The 23,236-nt window shown below is 40.1% G+C and overlaps 2 protein-coding genes across 3 annotated transcripts in view; both read left to right on the top strand.

The window, feature by feature from the left end:
* The window catches only part of LOC116057263 (serpin A3-5-like), a 93,469-nt gene extending 76,234 nt beyond the window's left edge, over nt 1-17,235 (top strand). The window contains exons 1-5 of one of the 2 annotated variants that reach the window (XM_031309658.2): nt 3,136-3,721; nt 3,858-3,928; nt 4,200-4,396; nt 4,831-4,978; nt 5,054-5,320. In XM_031309658.2, coding sequence (XP_031165518.1) covers nt 3,142-3,721; nt 3,858-3,928; nt 4,200-4,396; nt 4,831-4,978; nt 5,054-5,254 — 1,197 coding nt within the window. In that variant the 5' untranslated portion in view covers nt 3,136-3,141 and the 3' untranslated portion in view covers nt 5,255-5,320. Of the gene's footprint in view, nt 1-3,135; nt 3,722-3,857; nt 3,929-4,199; nt 4,397-4,830; nt 4,979-5,053; nt 5,321-16,775; nt 16,899-16,970 lie in introns of those variants that run through there. The other variant, XM_035999008.1, reaches the window with a different exon arrangement.
* Nucleotides 12,948-16,061, top strand: LOC116057270 (serpin A3-5-like). Its single transcript, XM_031309661.2, is given in 7 exon segments — nt 12,948-13,011; nt 13,823-14,364; nt 14,366-14,403; nt 14,542-14,612; nt 14,905-15,101; nt 15,575-15,722; nt 15,798-16,061. Coding segments are annotated over 6 exon segments (1,188 nt in total). The 5' UTR covers nt 12,948-13,011; nt 13,823-13,828; the 3' UTR covers nt 15,996-16,061.
* Nucleotides 17,236-23,236: the final 6,001 nt, after the last annotated feature.

Genomic DNA, 23,236 nt, shown 5'->3' with positions numbered 1-23,236 from the left:
AGCACTCTGGCTTAGTGACATCTAGACACAGAGTGTGTTTAATAATCTCAAAACAGATATTCTGTAAATGTTAACTAAAAGAGGGAACGAAATTAACACCTGACACAGTGTGCCAAGTGCAGGATAAAACTTTGTGCTAGTTTAAAATATCAGGCCATCTGTCTACCACCATGGCAGACAGTTTTTCTTATATTAATTTTAAGCATTTCAACAGTTAAGGTATTTAAAAAAAACTGTATACGGAAAACTAACAAGCTAACGTTAGTGGACCTACCTGTGACATGTGGAGTCCTGGGTCGGCGTCTCTTCTCCGGTGGCTTCTCGTAACCGAGAACAAGCGTTGGGTACGGGTTATCCTGTGTTGGCTTCTTGTCAACGAAGTGAAACGAGCACACAAACAGATGTTTGGGGGGCTCTTTTAGGTTTAAGTTCTTAAGCCATCTTTGTTTTGGTTCATCTTCTTGTGGGAGGCGATGAAAACTGTACCACCGTTGGCATGGACACTCGGCTTTAGTTTTTGGCTTGTGTTCATAACACTCACGTTTAAGCCACTGACTTCATTTTGTGCGGTTATTTGTACAACCCCGAAAAGCACATGTTGTCCCTGAGCTCCTTAACGACATCTCAACCACTTTACAATAATAGAAAATGATCCGAAAACACCTAAAATATACTTGGCCTCTTTGCTAATTAGCTGACTCACAACCGTTGGAATGCTACTTCCGCTGTCTCACCGGAAGTTTCACCCACATTTCGCAGCTTCTACTACCAATATTAGATTATGCAGATGTTATTTTTTAAAGATTATTTTTTGGGGCTTTTCCCTTTATTTAGTGACAGTGGATAGATGTGAAAGGGGGAGAGAGATGGGGGATGACACGCAGCAAAGGGCCGTAGGTCGGATTCGAAACCGGGCCGCTGCAGGACTCAGCCAACATGGGGCGAACGCTCTTACTTGGTGAGCTTGTTCCCAGAATCTCCAAAGAAATTGGACGACGTGCCTTTAAATTTAAAGCACCATCTGATTGGACTACCTTGCCCAACTCACTTAGATCGATTACTTCATTTGTTTTTTTAAGGCATCTGTCTTTAATTATCTACAATTAGCGTGCTATTGTTTCTAGCTTGTTTCTAAGTTGACATAACACAATTTATTATCTTATCATCTTATTTCATTTATTTTAATTTTTTTTATTTTTTGTGGGTTGGCTACTGTTTGTGCATCTACTATAAATAACAGCACATTTGGAATGTATGAAAACGTACTGTTTTTACTTGTGTATATATGGGGAGGTGGGGGGGGGTCAGTTGGTGTTGGAGCAGTCAAGCTTGGGAGTGCTGTGTGTATGTGAGAATGTATTTTGTGTTTTGTATTTACTGATGTTTTAAAAGACCCCCTCGAAAATGAGATGATTCATCTCAAGGGGTTATCCATCCATCTTCGTCCGCTAGACAGGACATAGTGTATGAAATAATGCAACTAGCTAACAATCTGCTTAAGTCTGGTATTAGTACCACATTTATGTGGGTACCAGCTCATATAGGTGTAGAAGGTAATGAATTGGCAGATACATGTGTGAAGAAAGCAGCAGAGAAGCCTGATATTAAATACAGTAAAGTTGAAGTCAAAAGTATAATTAAAGCTAAAATAAATGGAAAATGGCAGTTTTTTTGGGATACTGAACAATCTGGGAAACACCTGTATAGTATTCAAGGAAAAGTGGGGAAGAACAGGAATACATACAGAAGTAAACAAGAACAAGATGTGGTGTCCACAATGAGACTAGGACATACAGGATTAAATGAAATATTATTTATAATGAAAAAGCATGTTGATGGAATACATACACAACATGCAGTTGCTCTAGAGGTGTGTCTGACATATATAGCATTTGGATGAAAGCGTCAGCTAGATGACATGTAATGTCAAGAGACCATAGAATATGTGTTGTCCTAAATACCATCAAGGCAGACAAAGATTGATTTCTCAACTTGGTAAAAATCAGAAGACATTACATTTAAGAAAGTGTAGGTTGGCCTCATGATCCACACTCCAGTCCAGATGGTGGCGGTAATGCTCCAAAAAGCTGGTTCCCAACCGCCATACATAAAAGAAGAAGAAGAAGAAGAAGAAGAAGAAGAAGAAGAAGAAGAAGAAGAAGAAGAAGGAGGAGGAGGAGGAGGAGGAGGAGGCAGGCAGGCAGAGGCGTGGTAGTCTACACCTGGTTCACATTAGCTTGATTGACTCTTTGTCCTTTAAAGAGGGCCGGAGATTCAGGTCTGGTGATATCTCTCTCAATCGTCACATCCAGAAAAGGTTAGTTTTTGAGTTTTGGTTACTTTATTATTCACTTACACTCATGCACTCCCTACACCACTGATGATACTAATTGGTATTGCACCAGTTTGGTATTGCTGATTTGCATTGAGTTGTTTCTCTGGTTGGAGAGGTAAGAAGCCTGAATTGTGACTGGTATAATTGTTTGGGAGGTTCACACATCAGTACTTTTAGTGTGTATAGAGCCAGCAAATTTCTACATGTAAATGGGTGAGTTAAGGGTTTATTTCAACCAAAGCAGAGTGGTGATTGTTGGAACAGTGGAAAGATGAACCAAGATGGCTTTTGGTAGTTTTATTTAGTTTCTGTCAACTTTTGAATGAAGTGTGTTTCACGATGATAAAAGTCCTCATTATTTACATGGAGTTTGGTGATGGTGATCTCGGGAGTGTTTCATGTTGAACTAAAAGGGTCTTACTCTTTAACAAAAGTCTCTCTGTAAGGATCCTTTCCATGATGTAGTCAGACACTTAGAATAATAATATGATTCTGTCAGCGGCAACAACAGAACTTTTAGTGGATGATAACTGATGCTGAACATTTGTCCTATAGGGTTACATTACAGCCTGGTTCACAGCTTCATGGTGCAGCGTTCTCCGTTAATAATGACTTTGTTCCCATCAGTCACTTAGCTCAAAAAATACCACCGTTTAATCAGATTTCTTTGAGAGTAACTAAAAGGCCAACATACTCATCAGATTCACATTATACTAAACCTTCAGAAAATGCATCCAGTACAAAATCAGTGTTGTCATTAAAACAAACAATGAAGCTGAACTTTTGAACTTTTGTCTTAGTTCACAATGATGATGCGTGCAGCCATGGGTCTCTGGGTCCTAGCAGCGGTCATCTGCGTCGGCAGCGGCGACAGCGTCTCCCTGGTGAACGACGCAAACAAAAAGTTTTCCTTCCGACTCTACAGGAAGTTAGCAGCTGATGCTGACTCGCAGGGAAAGAATATCTTCTTCTCCCCATTTAGTGTGTCGGTCGCCTTGGCTGCATTGTCCGTGGGAGCGCAGGGGGAGACTCACCGTCAGCTTTTCAGTGGTCTGGGTTTCAGCAGCTCCCTCCTGACGCAGACAGATGTGGACCAGGCCTTTCAGACGTTCCTCCATAGCGCCACCAACCCATCTCAGGAGGACGCCAGCGACGGGACCGCTGTGTTTGTGGACAAGTACTTCAAGCCGAAGCCAAAGTTCCTGCAGACCCTGAAGCTGTCGTACTTCGCAGATGGGTTCAATGTGGACTTCAGCAAAGCTACAGAAAGTGCTGATTACATCAATAAATATGTGAAGAAGAAGACCAACAGGAAGATTGACAAGCTGGTGGAAGACCTGGATCCAAACACAGTCATGTATCTCATCAGCTACATCTACTACAAAGGTAAGAAGGTCCTGTGGGATGAGATCTAGTCAGTCTGTAATCTCGTAGTAATGTAAGATCTGTTTACATATTTTAAGGGTAAGTTGAATGTATGAAGCCACAAGTTTTTGTTTTATTTCTGCTCATTGTCTAACAGGAAAGTGGGCGACTCGGTTTGACCCTGAGCTCACCAAGCAGGACGACTTCAACGTGGACAAGAACACCAAGGTTCAGAGTTTCTCTCTTAATTCAGAAAAAGATTTGAGTCCCAGTAATTAACAAGGGCAGAGCTAGACAACGTAAACTTTCGGGGTTCAGCCCAAATCTAGAGCAGGGATCTGTTGAATTAATTAACCAAAGATGTATAAAGCATTTTTCATGCCGTTAACACAATTTGGGAAAATCTGATAGTTGTAACACCCTAATTTTGTTTTTGACATTGCTTTTTTTTTCCCGTGTTTTTGACCATCATCTTCATGTTTAAATTGTCATTGTCCAGGTTCCAGCCGTCATGATGAATCGGGAGGATAATTTCCACATCTATCGCGACCGTGAGCTGAAGACAACGGTCCTCCAGCTCCCCTTCAAAAGCTCCTACTCCATGCTGCTTATGTTGCCTGACGTCATGGCAACACTGGAGAACGCCATCTCCCCGAACCACATCACCAAATGGCTGAAGGCTATGGTGACACCCAGGTTGGGAAAATCTTAATTTATGCTTATATGTGGAAGGTCTGACACTGAATAAGGTACACAGCTTTGTCCTGTCCTCCCCCAAGAAAGACCCCATAAGTGGTGTGTTCCAGCATCATTCGGACCTAGATTTAGTTTTTAGTGGTCGTAGTTCCAATGGGAGCAAAGCAGGAAGTAAGGTGAGGAAGTTTAAGACCGCCAAATGTCCTGTTAAGGAGGTAGGGGTGGGCCCCAGGAGACCGCGGTTCATGTCCCGTTTGGAAAGAAAAGGAAACCGTTTAATTTGATAGTATTTGTCTGTAGTTGTTCATTGCCTTGTAAGCAAAAAGGTTCTTACTCTTTAACAGGTCTATCTCTGTAGGGATCCTTTCCATAATCTTGTCAGACACTTAGAATAAGAATCTGAGCCTGTTTGCCTTCCCCCTCCAATGTTTTAGGAGATATGATGTATACATTCCAAAGTTCTCAATCAAGACTTCCTACAACCTAAACGATGTGCTGTCAGAAATGGGAATGACAGACATGTTTGGTGATCGTGCAAATTTCAGACGCATTTCAGAGGTGCAAGGACTGGTAGTCTCACAAGTAAGTAAACGGAGCATATGTTATTTCACACATTCCATTTGTCTGTCGTCTCACTTACTCTGCGTTGCACCGCAGGTTGTGCACCAAGCTACGCTGGTCGTGGATGAAGCCGGAGCCACCGCTGCAGCTGCCACAGGCATAGGCATCATACGCGAATCTGCCCACCTGGCCCCAGTCCCTGTGTTGAAGTTCAATCGTCCATTCATGGTCATCATCGCTGAACGTAACGCTGAGAAAATCCTCTTCTTGGGAAAGATTATCAAGCCAACCATCTGATGGATCATGACTTTGTTTGCTCGAGCACAGCTGTTGCATCTCCATATAAAGAATTCAGAAAAACTTTTTTGTCTCTTGCTTTATTGAGAGTGTAAGCTGTTTTTTATATAATCTTTGAAGGTAAAATAATTTAGGGATAAAATATGATCAACTTCCATAAGCATTTGATATTCATATATAGTGGCTCAGATTTTTTTTAAAAAACAGCTCAACCGTGAACACCCGCTTTTTGAACCACTCTGGTTCTGGCAGTACCACTTAATACAGGATAGTGTACTCACGGAGTCAAAAAGGCTGCCTGGTTGAGGGTGGGGGGGAGCATGGCTGTCATCAAGATGTCTTGTATAGCAAACAAGTGACAAGGCTTTAAGTTAAAGCTGCATTTTGTACACAGTGTGCAACTTGTGTTATAGTGGAATGTGGCTAAATCAGAAAATTATAAATGTTTTATTTTTGCTGCCCAAGGTAACTTGGCCTACTTTGGTTGGATCATGACCTAAACCGTGTGTCACTGTCACGAGCCAAAGCATTAAGAGATTGTAGTAGTAGTAACCAACTATTATGGCTGCCAGCAACACCCTCGTGTGTGTGGTATGAGATGCAAAGTAGGCTGTGCCATCCCGTGCTGCTGATTGGCTGGACCAGGAAAGCTGTGCCTGGAGAAGGGAGCTGCTGATTGGTGTGGCAGGCCTGACTGGCGAATCAAGAGGAGTCAATCAACTCTGCCTCCAGCTTAAAGAGCCTAATTGTTTGCAGCTGAGGGCAGCTGCCAGACCAGACTTTGTGGATAAATTGTTTGAGTGTGAGGACGTGGGCCTAGGAGTAAGCTCTAAAAACTGATATCCTTCCTGCATTTAGTCAATTTTTGTTGTATTAGTCACTAGGTTCAGCGGTGCTGTGAGTATTGTGTTTAACCAAGTATTTAAGTTAGGGAGGTGTTTTGTTTAATCTTTTGTTTTCATTTAGATTTAGAAATAGTCTTCCTTTTGAAGATCTCCTTTTGTTATATTCTGTTTTTGTTTTCCGCAGCACCCATCGGCCCATTTGTCCTTTTGTTTGAGCACTGTTTGTTGTCATTTGCTTGATTCTGGAATAAATTTCCTTTCTAATACCAATTCCATCTGGTTTTATGTTATGTCCTGATACCCCTAGCTACGGGGCGTAACACCAACTTAGATTAGACTGCTCTTTGTATTTATCTTCTCTTTTTATCCACGATGTTTAATTTCCGGGATTGTTCAGGTGCTGCCGGAAATGTCTAAAGACAGTGGAGATGGTTGTGGACTTCAGAAAGAACCCAGCCTCACCTGCCCCCATCACCCTCTGTGGCTCCACAATTGACACTGTGGAGTCTTTCCGCTTCCTGGGAACTACCATCTCCCAGGACCTCAAGTGGGAGCTGAACATCAGCTCCCTCGTCAAGAAAGCACAACAGAGGATGTACTTCCTGCGGCAGCTGAAGAAATTCAACCTGCCAAAGACAATGATGGTGCACTTCTACACAGCCATCATTGAGTCCATCCTCACATCCTCCATCACCATCTGGTACGCTGCTGCCACTGCCAAGGACAAGGGCAGGCTGCAGCGTGTCATTCGGTCAGCTGAGAAGGTGATTGGCTGCAATCTGCCGCCGCTCCAGGACCTATACGCCACCAGGACTCTGAAGCGTGCTGGTAAGATTGTGGCTGACCCCTCCCACCCCGGACACAAGCTCTTTGAGCCACTCCCCTCTGGCAGGAGGATGAGGTCCATTAGGACCAAAACCTCACGCCACATAAACAGTTTTTTCCCCTCCGCCACTAGCCTTCTGAACAAGGCTCGGAATCCATCCTGACTCTCTCCACACCCCACCTCTGGCTCCTCATGCCACTGTACCTACTCTGCTGTAGCGTCCCTTTTCACTACTGTTTAACTTATTTTACTATTTATTTAAATTTATTTTATCATTAATACGTACTGTGTGTATATGTTTATACTTATATTGTTTATATCTTTTTATCCTTCTTATATTTGTATGTGTGACATGCTCCAACAACACCATGACAAATTCCTCGTATGTGCAACGTACTTGGCAATAAAGCCCTTTCTGATTCTGATTCTGATTCTGAAATTCGGCCGGATGTCACTCCTTTTAAACTGGATGTACGTAACTTTCCTCTTCCTTTGTCTTGGTGTTCTAAACTAAATACTAGGGCTGTCAATCGATTAAAAATTTTAATCTAATTACATACTCTGATTAATTAACGGTGCCTGAACAGATAGTAAACAGTACTAAACAACAGATGGTGACATTAAAGACCGGCTTGTTTATTGCTAAGGCCATATGGTAAAAATGAAATGAGTTAATGTATAACAACTTACTTCACTAGTAAATTGCTGTTGAACGACAAAAACAACCACCAGATGGGAAAAGGACATTTACAATAACTACAAATGCACCACGAGGCTGTAGTTTACCAGTTTCATTGAACGCACCGTCTGTGTTGTTTTTCCGACAGCAGATGCAGATTGTTACATCCCGCTGTTGAATCCTGTACACATTCAAGAGTCTACAGTAAAACACAGTCAAACTTTACACCGTACAATGTAGCGTTAGCTGTCAGCATTTTAACAGTGTTTAATCCAGCTACTAGCTAGCGGTAGGCTAACGTTAGCTGCTGTCGAGTATAGCTAGTGTTAACTAGCTAGCGGTAGGCTAACGTTAGCTGCGTGCAGCAGCTGCAGATTGTTACATCCCGCTGTTGAATCATGTACACATTCAAGAGTCTACAGTCAAACTTTACACCGTACAATGTAGCGTTAGCTGTCAGCATTTTAACAGTGTTTAATCCAGCTTCTAGCTAGCGGTAGGCTAACGTTAGCTGCGTGCAGCGGTGTTTGTGTTGCCTGTATGGTCTGTTTTCAGAGCATCAGAGAGAAGTGCAGACATATCAGTGGCATCAGATTTCGGTAGCCAGAGTTGGCAGGAAGAAGATTTTTCCAGGCAGCACATTCTCGTCTCCCTCCTTCATTTTACGGTGGCTAGAACAGCTCCGGGTCAAACGTCAATATGGAATTGATTAATCTGCGTTATTGTTTTTAACACGTTATTTTTTCTCAGATTAATTAATCGAAATGAACGCATTGTTTTGACAGCCCTACTAAATACATTTATGAGGACTATGGTTAAAGTGGCTATATGTAACTTTTAGTTTGTGTTGATTTCAACGATCTGGACAAAAGCAGTAGTGTTTTTACCACACTTGCTGTCTTAAAGGTTTAAGAGTTAGCGTTACGGGGAGGTCATATTGCACCGTCTACCTGCCGAAAATCATTCTGTGACTTGGCGGGAAAAATCTGACCCGGGCAGAGGCATAAATAAAAACTATATAAAACTAGAACTGCAAGCAGTTATGACGGGGCCCAAGCCACCCACGCCAGTCGCTCCTGACGCCCCAGGGAGCGCACAAAAGCAGAACCCGAAACCGGGCGGCAGGGAGGCAAACATCGGTAAATATCGAGAGGCGTGAGCCGCGACGTCTGTGGTACGTTGCCGTTGCAAACGTAGCGGTCAACAGTTCAGCTCCACGCATATACAGACTGCCTTTAACAGTGATATACGGATAGGATTGGAGATGAAAAGTTCAACTGACACGTTACCGCGATCAGTTTCGTGGGAAATTAAGAATCAATGCCACTGACATAACCAATCACACTATGACAGACTCTCCACTTAGCACCAACTGCAACGTTTAATTGTAAATGAATGTAGCCTACTGGCAGTCTTACACACGTGGGTGCTCAGTATTTTCGTCGGCGCCTATGAATGGTGTTGATTTTGGATTGAAAAAAGTGAGAGAAAAGAGTTGCATTTGTCCACTGAAGGTTGTAGAAACTTTTTCAAGTGGGTTAGGAACTTTGTTTATTGTAAAAAAACCAGGGGAGCACACAAAAGCAAAAACCAAAACCTAACGGTAGGTGGGAAACATCAGTGTTTCAATATCTTTCTGAAATATTGAGAAGTGTGAGCTGCAAGGTCTGTGGTACATTCCCATTGCAAATATGTCATTAAAATTGAGTAAAAGGGCCAAAACTTGTCTATGTCGATTATAGCGCCCCCTAATTGCTGATCTTTGCCCAATTTGGTAGAGAGACTCCAAGCGGCATGCCGAACTAGCATCACAAGTTTTTTTTATTGGCCAAAACAAATAAATGCTGCTTATAGCGGCCCCTTAAGGCCGACCTTTGCCAAATTTGGTACGGAGCATTGCAGTTGGATGTTGAACAATGATCTCAAGTTATCTGCTGATAACATTTAATTTGGTCGAGATATGATATGATATGTGTGTGGAAGCTAGCTAGGAACATTTGTTTGGTCATCAAATGTGCATACTGTAACGTAGCAAAATTCCTTGAGTAACTTTTGTTCAGGTCGATCTGGAGATGCTACCTACCAGGTTTCGTGCTGATCCGTCGCACGGCCTAGGACAAGTTCGAAAAAACTTGTTGTACTTGTACCCTAGTGGCCATTTTTTGTGAAACGGGTGGGTGACCTTCAGAGGGTCATGATTAACAAGAATCTAAAGTTTGCCGTTGATGGCATTTATTTTGGCCGAGATATGGCAAAGTTGGTGTTTTCGTAGTTAGCTACACAACTTTGTTCGTGCGTAATATGCGCAATTTTTATCCTCTTAAAATAATTTCTATTAACTTTTTGTCAGGCCCATCTGGAGATGCTACCTGCCAAATTACGTGCCGATTGGTTGCAAGGTCTAGGAGGAGTTTGAAAAAGTAGGTTTTTGATAAATCGCGATTTTTAAAAGTTTAGGTGGAAATGGGCGTGGCCTATATCACATGATTCAGTTGGATTTCAGACCAGTCCTGAAAATGGCAACCCCCCCACCATGTACGGTTTAGGCTGTAGTCGGAGTTTTAGGCAGAGAAGAATAATGACTATGATGATGATTAATCAGTAGAAAAACAATATGGTTCTACAGCCCTGCTGTGCAAACGGCATAGCTTTGCTATTGCCTGTTCTTGCAGACTCGGGCCCCTAATTAGGAAAAATATCGTGGTTTGGATTAAAACACTCCCAAGGAACACACATTTCCTTGGTGAAAGTCTTTAGTTTTAGTTTACCCCGAGAAGTGAACTCTGTTAATGCCCACCCCCCCCCCCTCCCCCCCCCACACACACACACACACACACACACACACACACACACACACACACACACAGAAACACACTTATACAGTGTTCATCTTTTCGTAGCTTTTTGAACAAATGGTTCATGAGAACAGCCTGTTATGATCATCAGATGAAACATAAAGTTTCAGAAACACCAAGATTCATTACGGTAAGACAATGTAGAAATTTGAATAGTGAGCGTTTTATTCAAGATTTAATTTCCATAAACTGGGACAGGTTTCAGTTAAAACCCTTTGTTGAAGATGCATGGAACTTTTTTTATACTGAGTTAACTGATGTAATTAATAGACATGCTCCTTGGAAAACCATTAAGGTAAAGGGTACACACTTACCATGGATTAATGGTGATCTTATCAGTCTTTTTAGACAGAGAGACAAGGCCTGGGAAATATATCGCTTATCAAAGGACTCTGATGACTTGATTTCATATAAACTCTAACGGAATACATGTACAACCAAAACCAGAAATGTTAAATCTAAGTACTATAAAGACTGTTTAAATAATGATTTTAATAACCCCAAACAGTTTTGGAATAAAATTAACAGTTTAACTAATAAACCCACTAAAAACTAATTTTCTCATATTACACTCAATAATGAAAATCTCACTGATCCTTCTACAATTGCCAATGCTTTTAGTCAGTACTTTTCTTCTATCAGCAGCTCAAAGTCCTCTTTTTCCCTATCCTGAAATCTAACCTCATAACCCTATATGTCATAGTTCCTTCTCCTTTAGCAGAATTCACCCAGCTGATGTCGAGCAGGTCATTTGTGGATTGAGGCCCAGATGGTTTGGAGATTAAGTTTATTAAAATTGCCTCTCATGTTCTTGCTTATCCTATATCTGACTTGTTTAACCTCTCCTTATCCACATGCACAATTCCATCAATTTGGAAATGTGCCAAAGTTACCCCTTTGCATAAAGGTGGCAACCCCTCTGACCTCAATAATTATAGACCCATTTCCATCATCAACAGCATAGCAAAGGTGTTTGAAAAGCTAATTTTTAATCAAATATCCCAATATGTCAATGACTTTCATATCATATCTCCACACCAATCTGGATTCAGACCAAACAACTCTACAACCACTGCTCGTACGAATCTCACCAATGATATATTCTCTTCTTTAGATAATAACATGCCCATTGGTGCAATTTTCATTGATCTGACAAAGGCTTTTGACATGGTTGATCATTATCTCCTCTTTGACAAACTTTTTGCTATTGGCTTCTCTACATATTCTTTACTATGGTTTAACTCATACCTTCACAATAGACGCCAGTGTGTTTCTTATCCACAAGTTTCCAACGTCCCATGAAACGACCTGGTTTATCTAAAAGCGGACATTGAACCGAGCCAGAGCCTACACGTAGCACATCATAAGGCTTGGGTGCTAGCATCAGTGACAGGTGAAGTACAGACAGCAGGTTGCTCATGTATTGCAGGGCCAGGACGATCTTGTAGTCATGCAGCAGCACTTTTGTGGAAGGTCAGTAAAGTATGGACTATTAGGGGCACAGACATTGTTTATTGTATTGTGATATTAATAATAAATGTTACGTTACTAAACTGTGAGTTGCTACTGTTTGTGCATCTACTATAAATAACAGCACATTTGGAATGTATGAAAACGTACTGTTTTTACTTGTGAATATATGGGGAGGTGGTCAGTTGGTGTTGGAGCAGTCAGGCTTGGGAGTGCTGTGTGTATGTGTGAATGTATTTTGTGTTTTGTATTTACTGTTGTTTTAAAAGACCCCCTCGAAAATGAGATGATTCATCTCAAGGGGTTATCCATCCATCTTCGGCCGCTAGACAGGACATAGTGTATGAAATAATGCAACTAGCTAACAATCTGCTTAAGTCTGGTAATAGTACCACATTTATATGGGTACCAGCTCATATAGGTGTAGGAGGTAATGAATTGGCAGATAAATGTGCGAAGAAAGCAGCAGAGAAGCCTGATATAGAGGTGGATATTAAATACAGTAAAGCTGAAGTCAAAAGTATAATTAAAGCTAAAATAAATGGGAAATGGCAGTTTTTTTGGGATACTTAACAATCTGGGCGGTGATGGTGCAGTGGATATGATGTATGCCTTTGGTCTGGGAGACCTGGGTTTGATTCCCACTGCAATGCATACACAACATACAGTTGCTCCAGAGGCATGAGACCTCTGACATATATAGCATTTGGATGAATGCGTCAGCATTCATCATTCATCCAAATGCTGACGCAAACAGGATCTGGTGAAATTAGTTTTTTCGTTTTTTGTTTTCTTTTTTGAAGATAACTGGGTTAGTAAAAAGAATTTAAGAAAGTGTAGGTTGGCCTCATGATCCACACTCCAGTCCAGATGGTGGCGGTAATGCTCCAAAAAGCTGGTTCCCAACCGCCATACAAAGAAGAAGAAGAAGAAGAAGAAGAAGAAAAAGAAGAAGGAGGAGGCAGGCAGAGGCGTGGTAGTCTACACCTGGTTCACATTAGCTTGATTGACTCTTTGTCCTTTAAAGAGGGCTGGAGATGCAGTTCTGGTGATCTCTCTCGCAATCGTCACATCCAGAAAAGGTTAGTTTTTGAGTTTTGGTTACTTTATTATTCACTTACACTCATGCACTCCCTACACCACTGATGATACTAATTGGTATTGCACCAGTTTGGTATTGCTGATTTGCATTGAGTTGTTTCTCTGGTCGGAGAGGTAAGAAGCCTGAATTGTGACTGGTATAATTGTTTGGGAGGTTCACACATCAGTACTTTTAGTGTGTATAGAGCCAGCATATTTCCATGTGTAAATGGGTGAATTAAGGGTTTATTTCAACCAAACCAGAGTGGTGATTCTTAGAACAGTGAAAGATGAACCAAGACGGCTTTTGGTAGTTTTATTTAGTTTCTGTCCACTTTGAATGAAGTGTTTTACGATGATAAAAGTCCTGATGATTTACATGGAGTCTGGTGGAGTTTGGTGATGGTGATCTCGGGAGTGTTTCATGTTTAACTAAAAGGATCTTACTCTTTAACAAAAGTCTCTCTGTAAGGATCCTTTCCATGATGTAGTCAGACACAAAAATAATCTGATTCTGTCAACGGCAACAACAGAACTTTTAGTGGACGCTAACTGATGCTGAACATTTGTCCTGTAGGGTTACATTACAGCCTGGTTCACAGCTTCATGGTGCAGCGTTCTCCGTTAATGACTTTATTCCCATCAGTCACTTAGCTCAAAAAAGACCACCCTTTATTCAGATTTCTTTGAGTAACTAAACCGCCAACATACTCATGAGATTCACATTATACTAAGCCTTCAGAAAATGCATCAGTACAAAATCAGTGTAATTAAAACAAACAATGAAGCTGAACTTTTGAACTTCTGTCTTAGTTCACCATGATGATGCGTGCAGCCGTGGGTCTCTGGGTCCTAGCAGCGGTGATTGGCGTCAGCAGCGCCGACAGCGTCTCCCTGGTGAACAACGCAAACAAAGAGTTTTCCTTCCGACTCTACAGGAAGTTAGCAGCTGATGCTGACTCACAGGGAAAGAATATCTTCTTCTCCCCGGCTAGCGTGTCGGTCGCCTTGGCTGCATTGTCCGTGGGAGCGCAGGGGGAGACGCACCGTCAGCTTTTCAGTGGTCTGGGTTTCAGCCGCTCCCTCCTGACGCAGACAGATGTGGACCAGGCCTTCCAGACGTTCCTCCAGAGCGCCAACAACCCATCTCAGGACGCCAGCGAAGGGACCGCCGTGTTCGTGGACAACGACTTCAAGCCGAAGCCAAAGTTCCTGCAAACCCTGAAGCAGTCGTACTTTGCAGATGGGTTCAATGTGGACTTCAGCAAAGCTACAGAAAGTGCTGATACCATCAATAAGTATGTAAAGAAGAAGACCAACGGGAAGATTGACAAGCTGGTGGAAAACCTGGATCCAAACAGTCATGTATCTCATCAGCTACATCTACTACAAAGGTAAGAAGGTCCTGTGGGATGAGATCCAGTCAGTCTGTAATCTCATGTAGTAATGTAAGATCTGTTGACATATTTTAAGGGTAAATTAAATGTATGAAGTCACAAGTTTTTGTTTTATTTCTGCTCATTGTCTAACAGGAAAGTGGGTGACTCCATTTGACCCTGAGCTCACCAAGCAGGACGACTTCAATGTGGACAAGAGAACCAAGGTTCAGAGTTTCTCTCTTAATTCAGAAAAAATTATTTGAGTCCCAGTAATTAACAGGGGCAGAGCTAGACAACGTAAACTTTCGGGGTTCAGCCCAAACCTAGAGCGGGGATCTGTTGGGAATTCATTTACCAAAGATGTATAAAGCATTTTTCATGCCGTTAACACAATTTGGAAAAATCTGATGGTTGTAACACCCTAATTTTGTTTTTGACATCTTGCTGCTTTTTTTCAACCTTTTTTTTTGCCGTGTTTTTGACCATCGTCTTCATGTTTAAATTGTCATTGTCCAGGTTCCAGCCATCATGATGAATCGGGAGGATGATTTCCACATCTATCGCGACCGTGAGCTGAAGACAACGGTCCTTCAGCTCCCCTTCAAAAGCTCCTACTCCATGCTGCTTATGTTGCCTGAAGTCATGACAACGCTTGAGAACGCCATCTCCCCGAACCACGTCACCAAATGGCTGAAGGCTATGGTGACACCCAGGTTGGGAAAATCTTAATTTATGCTTCTTATATGTGGAAGGTCTGACACTGAATAAGGTACACAGCTTTGTCCGGTCTTCCCCAAGAAAGACCCCTTAAGTGGTGTGTTCCAGCATCATTCGGACATAGATTTAGTTTTCTAGTGGTGGTGCCCTCTAGTGGTCGTAGTTCTGACGGGAGCAAAGCAGGAAGTAAGGTGAGGAAGTTTAAGAGCTCCAACCCTCCTGGTAAGGAGGTAGGGGGTGGGTCAAACAATAGGACTTTCACTCAGGAGACCGGGGTTCATGTCCCGTTTGGAAAGAAAAGGAAACCGTTTAATTTGATAGTATTTGTCTGTAGTTGTTCATTGCCTTGTAAGCAGAAAGGATCTTACTCTTTAAAAAAAGGTCTCTCTGTAGGGATCCTTTCCATAATGTTGTCAGACACTTAGAAGAATAATCTGAGCCTGTTTGCCTTCCCCCTCCAATGTTTTAGGAGATATGATGTATATATTCCAAAGTTCTCCATCAAGACTTCCTACAACCTGAACGATGTGCTGTCAGAAATGGGAATGACAGACATGTTTGGTGATCGTGCAAATTTGAGAGGCATTTCAGAGGTTCAAGGACTGGTAGTCTCACAAGTAAGTAAACGGAGCATATGTTATTTCACACATTCCATTTGTCTGTCGTCTCACTTACTCTGCGTTGCACCGCAGGTTGTGCACCAAGCTACGCTTGATGTGGATGAAGCCGGAGCCACCGCTGCAGCTGCCACAGGCATCGGCATCGGACTGACTGCCCTCCTGGCCCCTGTCCCTATATTGAAGTTCAATCGTCCATTTATGGTCATCATCGCTGAACGCAACACGGAGAAAATCCTCTTCTTGGGAAAGATTATCAAGCCAACCATCTGATGGATCATGACTTTGTTTGCTCGAGCACAGCTGTTGCATCTTCATATAAAGGATTCAGAAAAACTTGTTTTGTCTCTTGCTTTATTGAGAGTGTAAGCTGTTTTTATATAATTATCTTTGAGGGTAAAATAATGTAGGGATAAAATATATGAACTTCCATAAGCATTTGGTTTTCATTTATAACAGATCAGATTTTAAAAATACAACAGAGCTCAACCGTGAACACTCACTTTTTGAAACACTCTGGTTCTGGCAGCGGTGGCAGAAGTACTAAAATCTTGTACTTAAGTACAAGTACTACTTTGACACTGAAAGTACAAGTCCTGCATTGAAATGTTACTTCAGTAAAAGTCTATGTATCATCAGGAAAATGTACTTAAAGTATAAAAGTGAAAGTACTTAAAGGAGAATTCCGGTCGATTTCAAAACGTAGTTCTGTTTGTATATTCGGAGTGCTGTCAGTAGCGAGAAACTATCAGTGTTGCCTACACTGTGTTATCCTCCTGCTACCTTCTTCAGCCAGAAGGCTGAAACGGGGCAAGTTTCAAATATGCTTTTAGCCTCTTAACATGTTCGAGATGTCATTACAAGTGCCTACCCATGTGAAGTGATTCCTTCCGTTAATACCGTGAGAGATAGGACATCCTGTGCAACAATGTGTGTGTAAAAATTGTCAGGACAGTAGCTGGCAGAAGAAGGCCTGTTTGTTATTCTCAAGGTATTTCTGGAACCACTGAATGTCCCCCCCCCCCCCCCAATGTTTTAGGAGATATGATGTAGTTCTCCATCAAGACTTCCTACAACCTGAACGATGTGCTGTCAGAAATGGGAATGACAGACCTGTTTGGTAATCGTGCAAATTTGAGAGGCATTTCAGAGGAGCAAGGACTGGCAGTCTCAGAAGTAAGTGAACGGAGCATATGTTTTATTTCACACATATTCCATTCATCTCACTTTCTCTGCGTTGCACCGCAGGTTGTGCACAAAGCTACACTGGACGTGGACGAGGCCGGAGCCACCACTGCAGCTGCCACAGTCATCGGGATCGAACTGACTGCCCTCCCGGCCCCTGTGCCTTTGTTGAAGTTCAATAGTCCATTCATGGTCCTCATCACTGAAAGCAACACTGAGAAAATCCTCTTCTTGGGGAAAATTATCAACCCAACCATCTGATGGATCATCACTTTGTGTTTGCTCGAGCACAGCTGTTGCATCTCATATAAAGGAGTCAGAAAAACTTGTCGTCTCTTGCTTTGAGTGTGAACAGTTTTTATATAATCTTTTGAAGGTAAAATAATGTAGGGATAAAATATGATCAACTTCCATAAGCATTTGGTTTTCATTTATAACGATCAGATTTTGAAAATACAATAGAGCTGAACAGTGGGCAATCACTTTTCAGCTCTATTGTATCTAACCCACTTTTTGAACCGTTCTGGGAGCAGTGGCAGAAGTATTAAAATCCTTTTACTTGAGTAAAAGTACTACTTCCACACTGTAACAGTAAAAGTCCTGCATTGAAAATGTTATGTAAAAGTCTGTATCAGGAAAATGTACTTAAAGTGTAAAAGTTAGAAATACTTAATGCAGAAAAATCCTCACATTTTGGAAACAGGAAACTGTTGATTTCGTACAGGCTTGTCTTCTACACGATCAGAAACTTTGTTTGAAAACCTCACAGCTCGGGGTCAGTCTACCTTGGATGGTTTAGACATTGTGGTTACTCAAAATCCTTATAGAGAAAATGAATTGGATTTTTAAAGTTGAGGTGAAACAAAAGTGAGGGTGAATGCTGTATGTTCAAAGGCTGATGGTACACTGGATTGCTCTCTTGAATGTGTAAGAAGTAGTTGAAGTACAAGTTAAATAATACAAATGTTTGAAAGATGGGCAATATGTTTTTAGAAAAAGCTGACTCTAAACTGGAAATTGCTTAAATGTGTAAGAAGTAGGTAAAGTAGTAACAATTATTCATTAGCTCTGTGTTACCAACTTTAGTTAAAGGTTGACATGACTTCTCCCGTCTCAGTTATTTTCAGAGAGATGAGGCCAGGGAGCACCTTTAAAACTCCTGCTTCTAGCTCAAAACCCGTTACTCCTATCGCTTAATGTTTAATACCCTGAGAGATAGGACCCTGCTGAACATCCTGTGCAACAATGGTGTGTGTACTGTAAAAATGTCAGGACAGTAGTAGGCAGAAGAAGGCCTGTTTCTGTTATTCTCCAGGTATTTCTGGAACCAGTTAATACAGGGTAGTGTACTCACTGAGTAAACAAGGCAGCTTGGCTCTTAACGGCAAGTTGGCTAAAGGTTGAGGGGGAGCATGGCTGTCATCAAGATGTCTTGTATAGCAACAAGTGACAAGTCTGTAAGTGAAAGCTGCATTTTGTACACAGTATGCAACTTGTGTTATAGTGGAATGTGGATAAATCAGAAAGTTATAAAACAAATTGTATGCAAGCGGGTTTGTGTGTTGAAAAAAGGATACAGAAGAATAATAAAGATATAGAATAACAGGTAAAAAGAAAAAAAAAAGCTAAATGCTGGTTTTTCCTGTTCCAACAATCACTACTCTGGTTTATACACCAGCAGCATTCTTATACAGCAGCTGTCAAAATGAATGCAGCAAAAAAAAAACGTGGAATGCTTAAGAATTACAGTGCTTAACTTTTTGTGGTTCATGAGAACAGGATGTTATGATCATCAGATGAAAAAGTATACAGTTTCAGAAACATTTAAAAGTTACATATAGTCAAATAAAGTAAAATTACTGGTAATAAAATCTACTCAAGGAAAAAAATAAAATAAAAAAAAAATAAAAGGTAGCTCCTTAAAAATGTACTGTAAAAAGTTACTCAATTACGTTTTAACAGCGGTGGGGAAATATACTTTTTTTATCTTCTTTCGTCTTATTTAAACTTATTATGCTTATGTAATTAAATCTCAGTCTTCTGTGCTTTGACAAGTAAACAAAGACGCTTTCAATGTTAGTTTGTTGACGGATACAAAACATTAGAGATCTTTTTTTATTTACTCAGTAACGGATGTGATTTAAAATGTAGCAACGTACAATACTGCAAACAAAACATACTTGAGGAAAAGTTAAAGTACACATTTTAAAAACTACCTTAAAAAGTAAAAGTACACAAAAAATCTACTCCATTACAGTAATGTGAGTAAATGTAATTCTTTACTTTCCACCTCTGGACTTACATGTTCTTTTGTTCACCATTTTGGTGGAAATGGGCTTCCACAATAATTGATTGTTTGATTGTTTATTTTGTTTATCTGTAACCCACAACAATCAAGCCTAAAGGTCCATATTCTGAATTTTTATCGGAATTCTCAGAGTTTTTATCATGTGTAGTCCTAAAATCAGACAAAGTACTTATTGTAGGTGATTTTAATATCCATGTGGACGTTGACAGCAATAGCCTTAGTACTGCTTTCAACTCACTACTAGAAGCCTGGAGCCTGATCTTATTACTCCTACCCTTTTTACATGAATTATATTCTTTCATACGAACATGAAAGTTACAGAAACTAAGTATACACTATATAACCCAGTACAACACAAACATTCCAATACATTTTGTGTACCTTCTGATATTCACACTTCTGTTTTATATTTGTTAATCACCTTATGTTTAAATACTTTTTTTAATCGGTCGATTGTGTTAGACATTTTCATGTCAATTTCTAATTCATTCCACAATTTAACTCCATACACTGAAACACATCTTTGTTTTACATTTGTTCTGCTATATAATTTTGTGAAAATACAGCTTCCCCTCAGTTTATATTGACATTCTCTCATTTGACACAGCCTCTGGATACAGTCTGGCAATATGTTATTATGTACTTTGTACATTAGTGATGCTATTGTAAGGTAGACAAGTTCACTAAATTTAAGTATCTGTAAGTTTATAAATAACTGATTTGTTGGTTCATGATAATTTGCCCCATTTATGATTCTGATTGCTCTCTTTTGAAGTAAAAAAATTGGATTTGTGTTTGTCTTATATGTTTTCCGACAAACTTCCACACCATAAATTACATTTGAGAGATTGATATAATAAATGTAATGAATTTCTATTAAGAATATCTTTGGTCCATTGCTATGGACCTTGATATTTTAGTTTTAATATGATTAACATGATGTGTTTTCAGCATATTTTGTGATCTATGACAACTCCCAGAAATCTGTTTTCATATACTCTTTCTATTTCAATATTATCTAACATAATATGTCTAAAATTCTTGAAATTCCGATGTCCAAATATTATGTATTATTTTATTTATATTCAGTGACAGCCTGTTAAGATTAAACCATCATTTTAAAGAGTCTAGTTCAGTTTTCACTTTATCCAAAAGATTTTTGCCAGAACAAATTTTCTTTTTAGATCCACGAAAACACCTACAGTGAATTCCTTATTATCCATAGCTGTAGATATATTTGTTCTATTAGCTCCATCACTGCCATTGTAATGGACCGGTTTGATCTGAAGCCATATTGATGTTCACTCAGTAGACTGTGTTTTTCTATGAAATGATCGAATCTATGGATAAAAAGCTTTTCTAATATTTTTGAGAATTGTGGAAGGAGAGAAATTGGTCTGCAGTTTGAGAAAGAGTGCTTATCTCCATTTTTGTAGATGGGAATGACCTTGGCAATTTTCATTTGATTTGGAAAACGATTTACGTTACGTTTGTAACGATTGATTAAAGATATAAGTCAGGGGTTTCTCTATTCTATGTAAAATGTTTTTAACTAAAGCCATGTCAATACAATTACTATCAGTGCAGATTTCTTATTCTTGGACTTATTTACCACATCAATTATCTATTTCCTCAATTCTCCTCAATAATTTATTTTAATAATATTTTTATTTATATCCTCTGTTATTACTGGATCAACAATTTCTTTTGCTAAATTTTAGCCAACATTCACAAAATGGTCATTGAATTCATTAGCAGTCTCCTTTGTGTCTGTTATTAGTGATTGGTTGTTTTTATTAAAGTGGTCTGGGTAATCTGATTACCTTTTTTGATTTTGTTGTTTAGCAACCTTCTATGTGCCCTGCTTGTCGTTTCTGTACTGTACTAATTGTTTATTGAAATAATCCTTTTTATTTATTCTCAATATGCTAGTCAATTTATTTGTATATTTCTTATATTTATTTTCTGCTTCCTTTGTTCTAAATTGTAGAAACTGCTTGTATAATAAAAACAAATTACAAGAATTTTCTAGTCCCCTAGTAATCCAGGGTTTGTCTTCATATTTTTTTGTCCTTAGTGATTGTAAGCCACTCCTCCCACTCATATTAATACTCAAATTCCTAGAGGCTCAGGCCGAGGAGGGGGAGTTGCAGCCATATTTGACTCAAACCTGTTAATTAATCCTAAACCTAAACTAAATTATAACTCTTTTGAAAATCTTGTTCTTAATCTTCAGCATCCAACATGGAAAACAGTACAGCCTATTATATTTGTTGTTGTCTACCGAGCACCAGGTACATATTCTGAATTTTTATCGGAATTCTCAGAGTTTTTATCATGTGTAGTCCTAAAATCAGACAAAGTACTTATTGTAGGTGATTTTAATATCCATGTGGACGTTGACAGCAATAGCCTTAGTACTGCTTTCAATTCACTGCTAGATTCAATTGGTTTCAGTCAGAGTGTGCATGAGGCCACGCACTGTTTTAACCACACCCTTGACCTTGTGCTGGCATATGGCATCAAAATTGAAGACGTAATAGTATTCCCGCAAAATCCTTTATTATCAGACCACTTCTTAATAACTTTCGAATTCTTACTACCCGATTATACGAAATTAGATAAAAGCTTCTACGCTAGAAGCCTATCTGACAGTGCTATAGCTAAATTTAAGGAAGTTATTCCAACAGCACTAAACTCATTACCGTGCCGTAATATAACAGAGGATCTTTATGTAAACTTTAGTCCCTCTCAAATTGATAATTTCGTAGACGGTGCTACGGCCTGCCTACGGACTACTTTAGACTCTGTGGCTTCCCTTAAAAAGAAGACGATGAAGCAAAGGAAACTAGCACCTTGGTATAACTCCCAAACTCGTAAATTAAAGCAAATCTCGTGCAAACTTGAAAGTAAATGGCGTTCCACCAAACTGGAAGAATCTCGTTTAGACTGGCAAGACAGTCTGAAAACCTATAGGAAGACCCTAAGAAAGGCCAGATCAGACTATTATTCATCACTAATAGAAGAAAATAAGAACAACCCAAGGTTTCTTTTCAGCACTGTAGCCAGGCTGACAGATAGCCACAGCTCTATTGAGCCATCTATACCTATAGCTCTGAGTAGTGATGACTTCATGAGTTTCTTTAACGATAAAATTATAACAATTAGAGATACTATTCATCACCTCTTGCCCTCAACCTCTAATGGGTCACCTTTAACTGACAGACTGCTAGAAAGAACGACTAGACCTGACATATACTTAGATTGCTTTTATCCTATAAACCCTTAACAATTAATGCTAAAGGTGTCTTCAGCAAAGCCATCTACCTGTCTCTTGGACCCCATCCCAACGAGGCTACTTAAAGAAGTGTTACCCGTGGTTAACACTTCATTGCTAGATATGATAAATATGTCTTTATTGACAGGTTATGTACCGCAGTCATTTAAAGTAGCTGTGATAAAACCTCTATTGAAAAAACCCACCCTCGATCCTGAGGTCTTAGCCAACTATAGACCTATATCTAACCTTCCCTTTCTCTCCAAGATCCTTGAGAAAGTAGTCGCTAATCAGTTATGTGATTTTCTACATAGCAATAGCTTATTTGAGGACTTTCAGTCAGGATTTAGAAAGCATCATAGCACAGAGGCGGCACTGGTGAAAATTACTAACGACCTTCTAAGTGCTTCAGACAAAGGACTTGTCTCCGTACTTGTCTTATTAGATCTTAGTGCTGCATTCGATACTATTGACCATACCATCCTGTTACAGAGATTGGAACATTTAGTTGGCATTAAAGGAATCGCACTAAGCTCGTTTAAGTCCTACTTCTCTGATCGATCGCAATTTGTTAATGTTAACAATAAACCCTCCAATTACGCTAAAATTAACCATGGCGTTCCTCAAGGCTCAGTGCTTGGACCAATTCTATTCTCCTTATATATGCTTCCTCTAGGCAATATTATTAGGAAACACTCAATTAACTTTCACTGTTATGCGGATGACACCCAATTATATCTGTCA

Source organism: Sander lucioperca, chromosome 2 (assembly GCF_008315115.2).
Source record: "Sander lucioperca isolate FBNREF2018 chromosome 2, SLUC_FBN_1.2, whole genome shotgun sequence".
NCBI classification, from domain to species: Eukaryota; Metazoa; Chordata; class Actinopteri; order Perciformes; family Percidae; genus Sander; species Sander lucioperca.
This window is presented reverse-complemented; position numbering and strand designations above follow the sequence as displayed.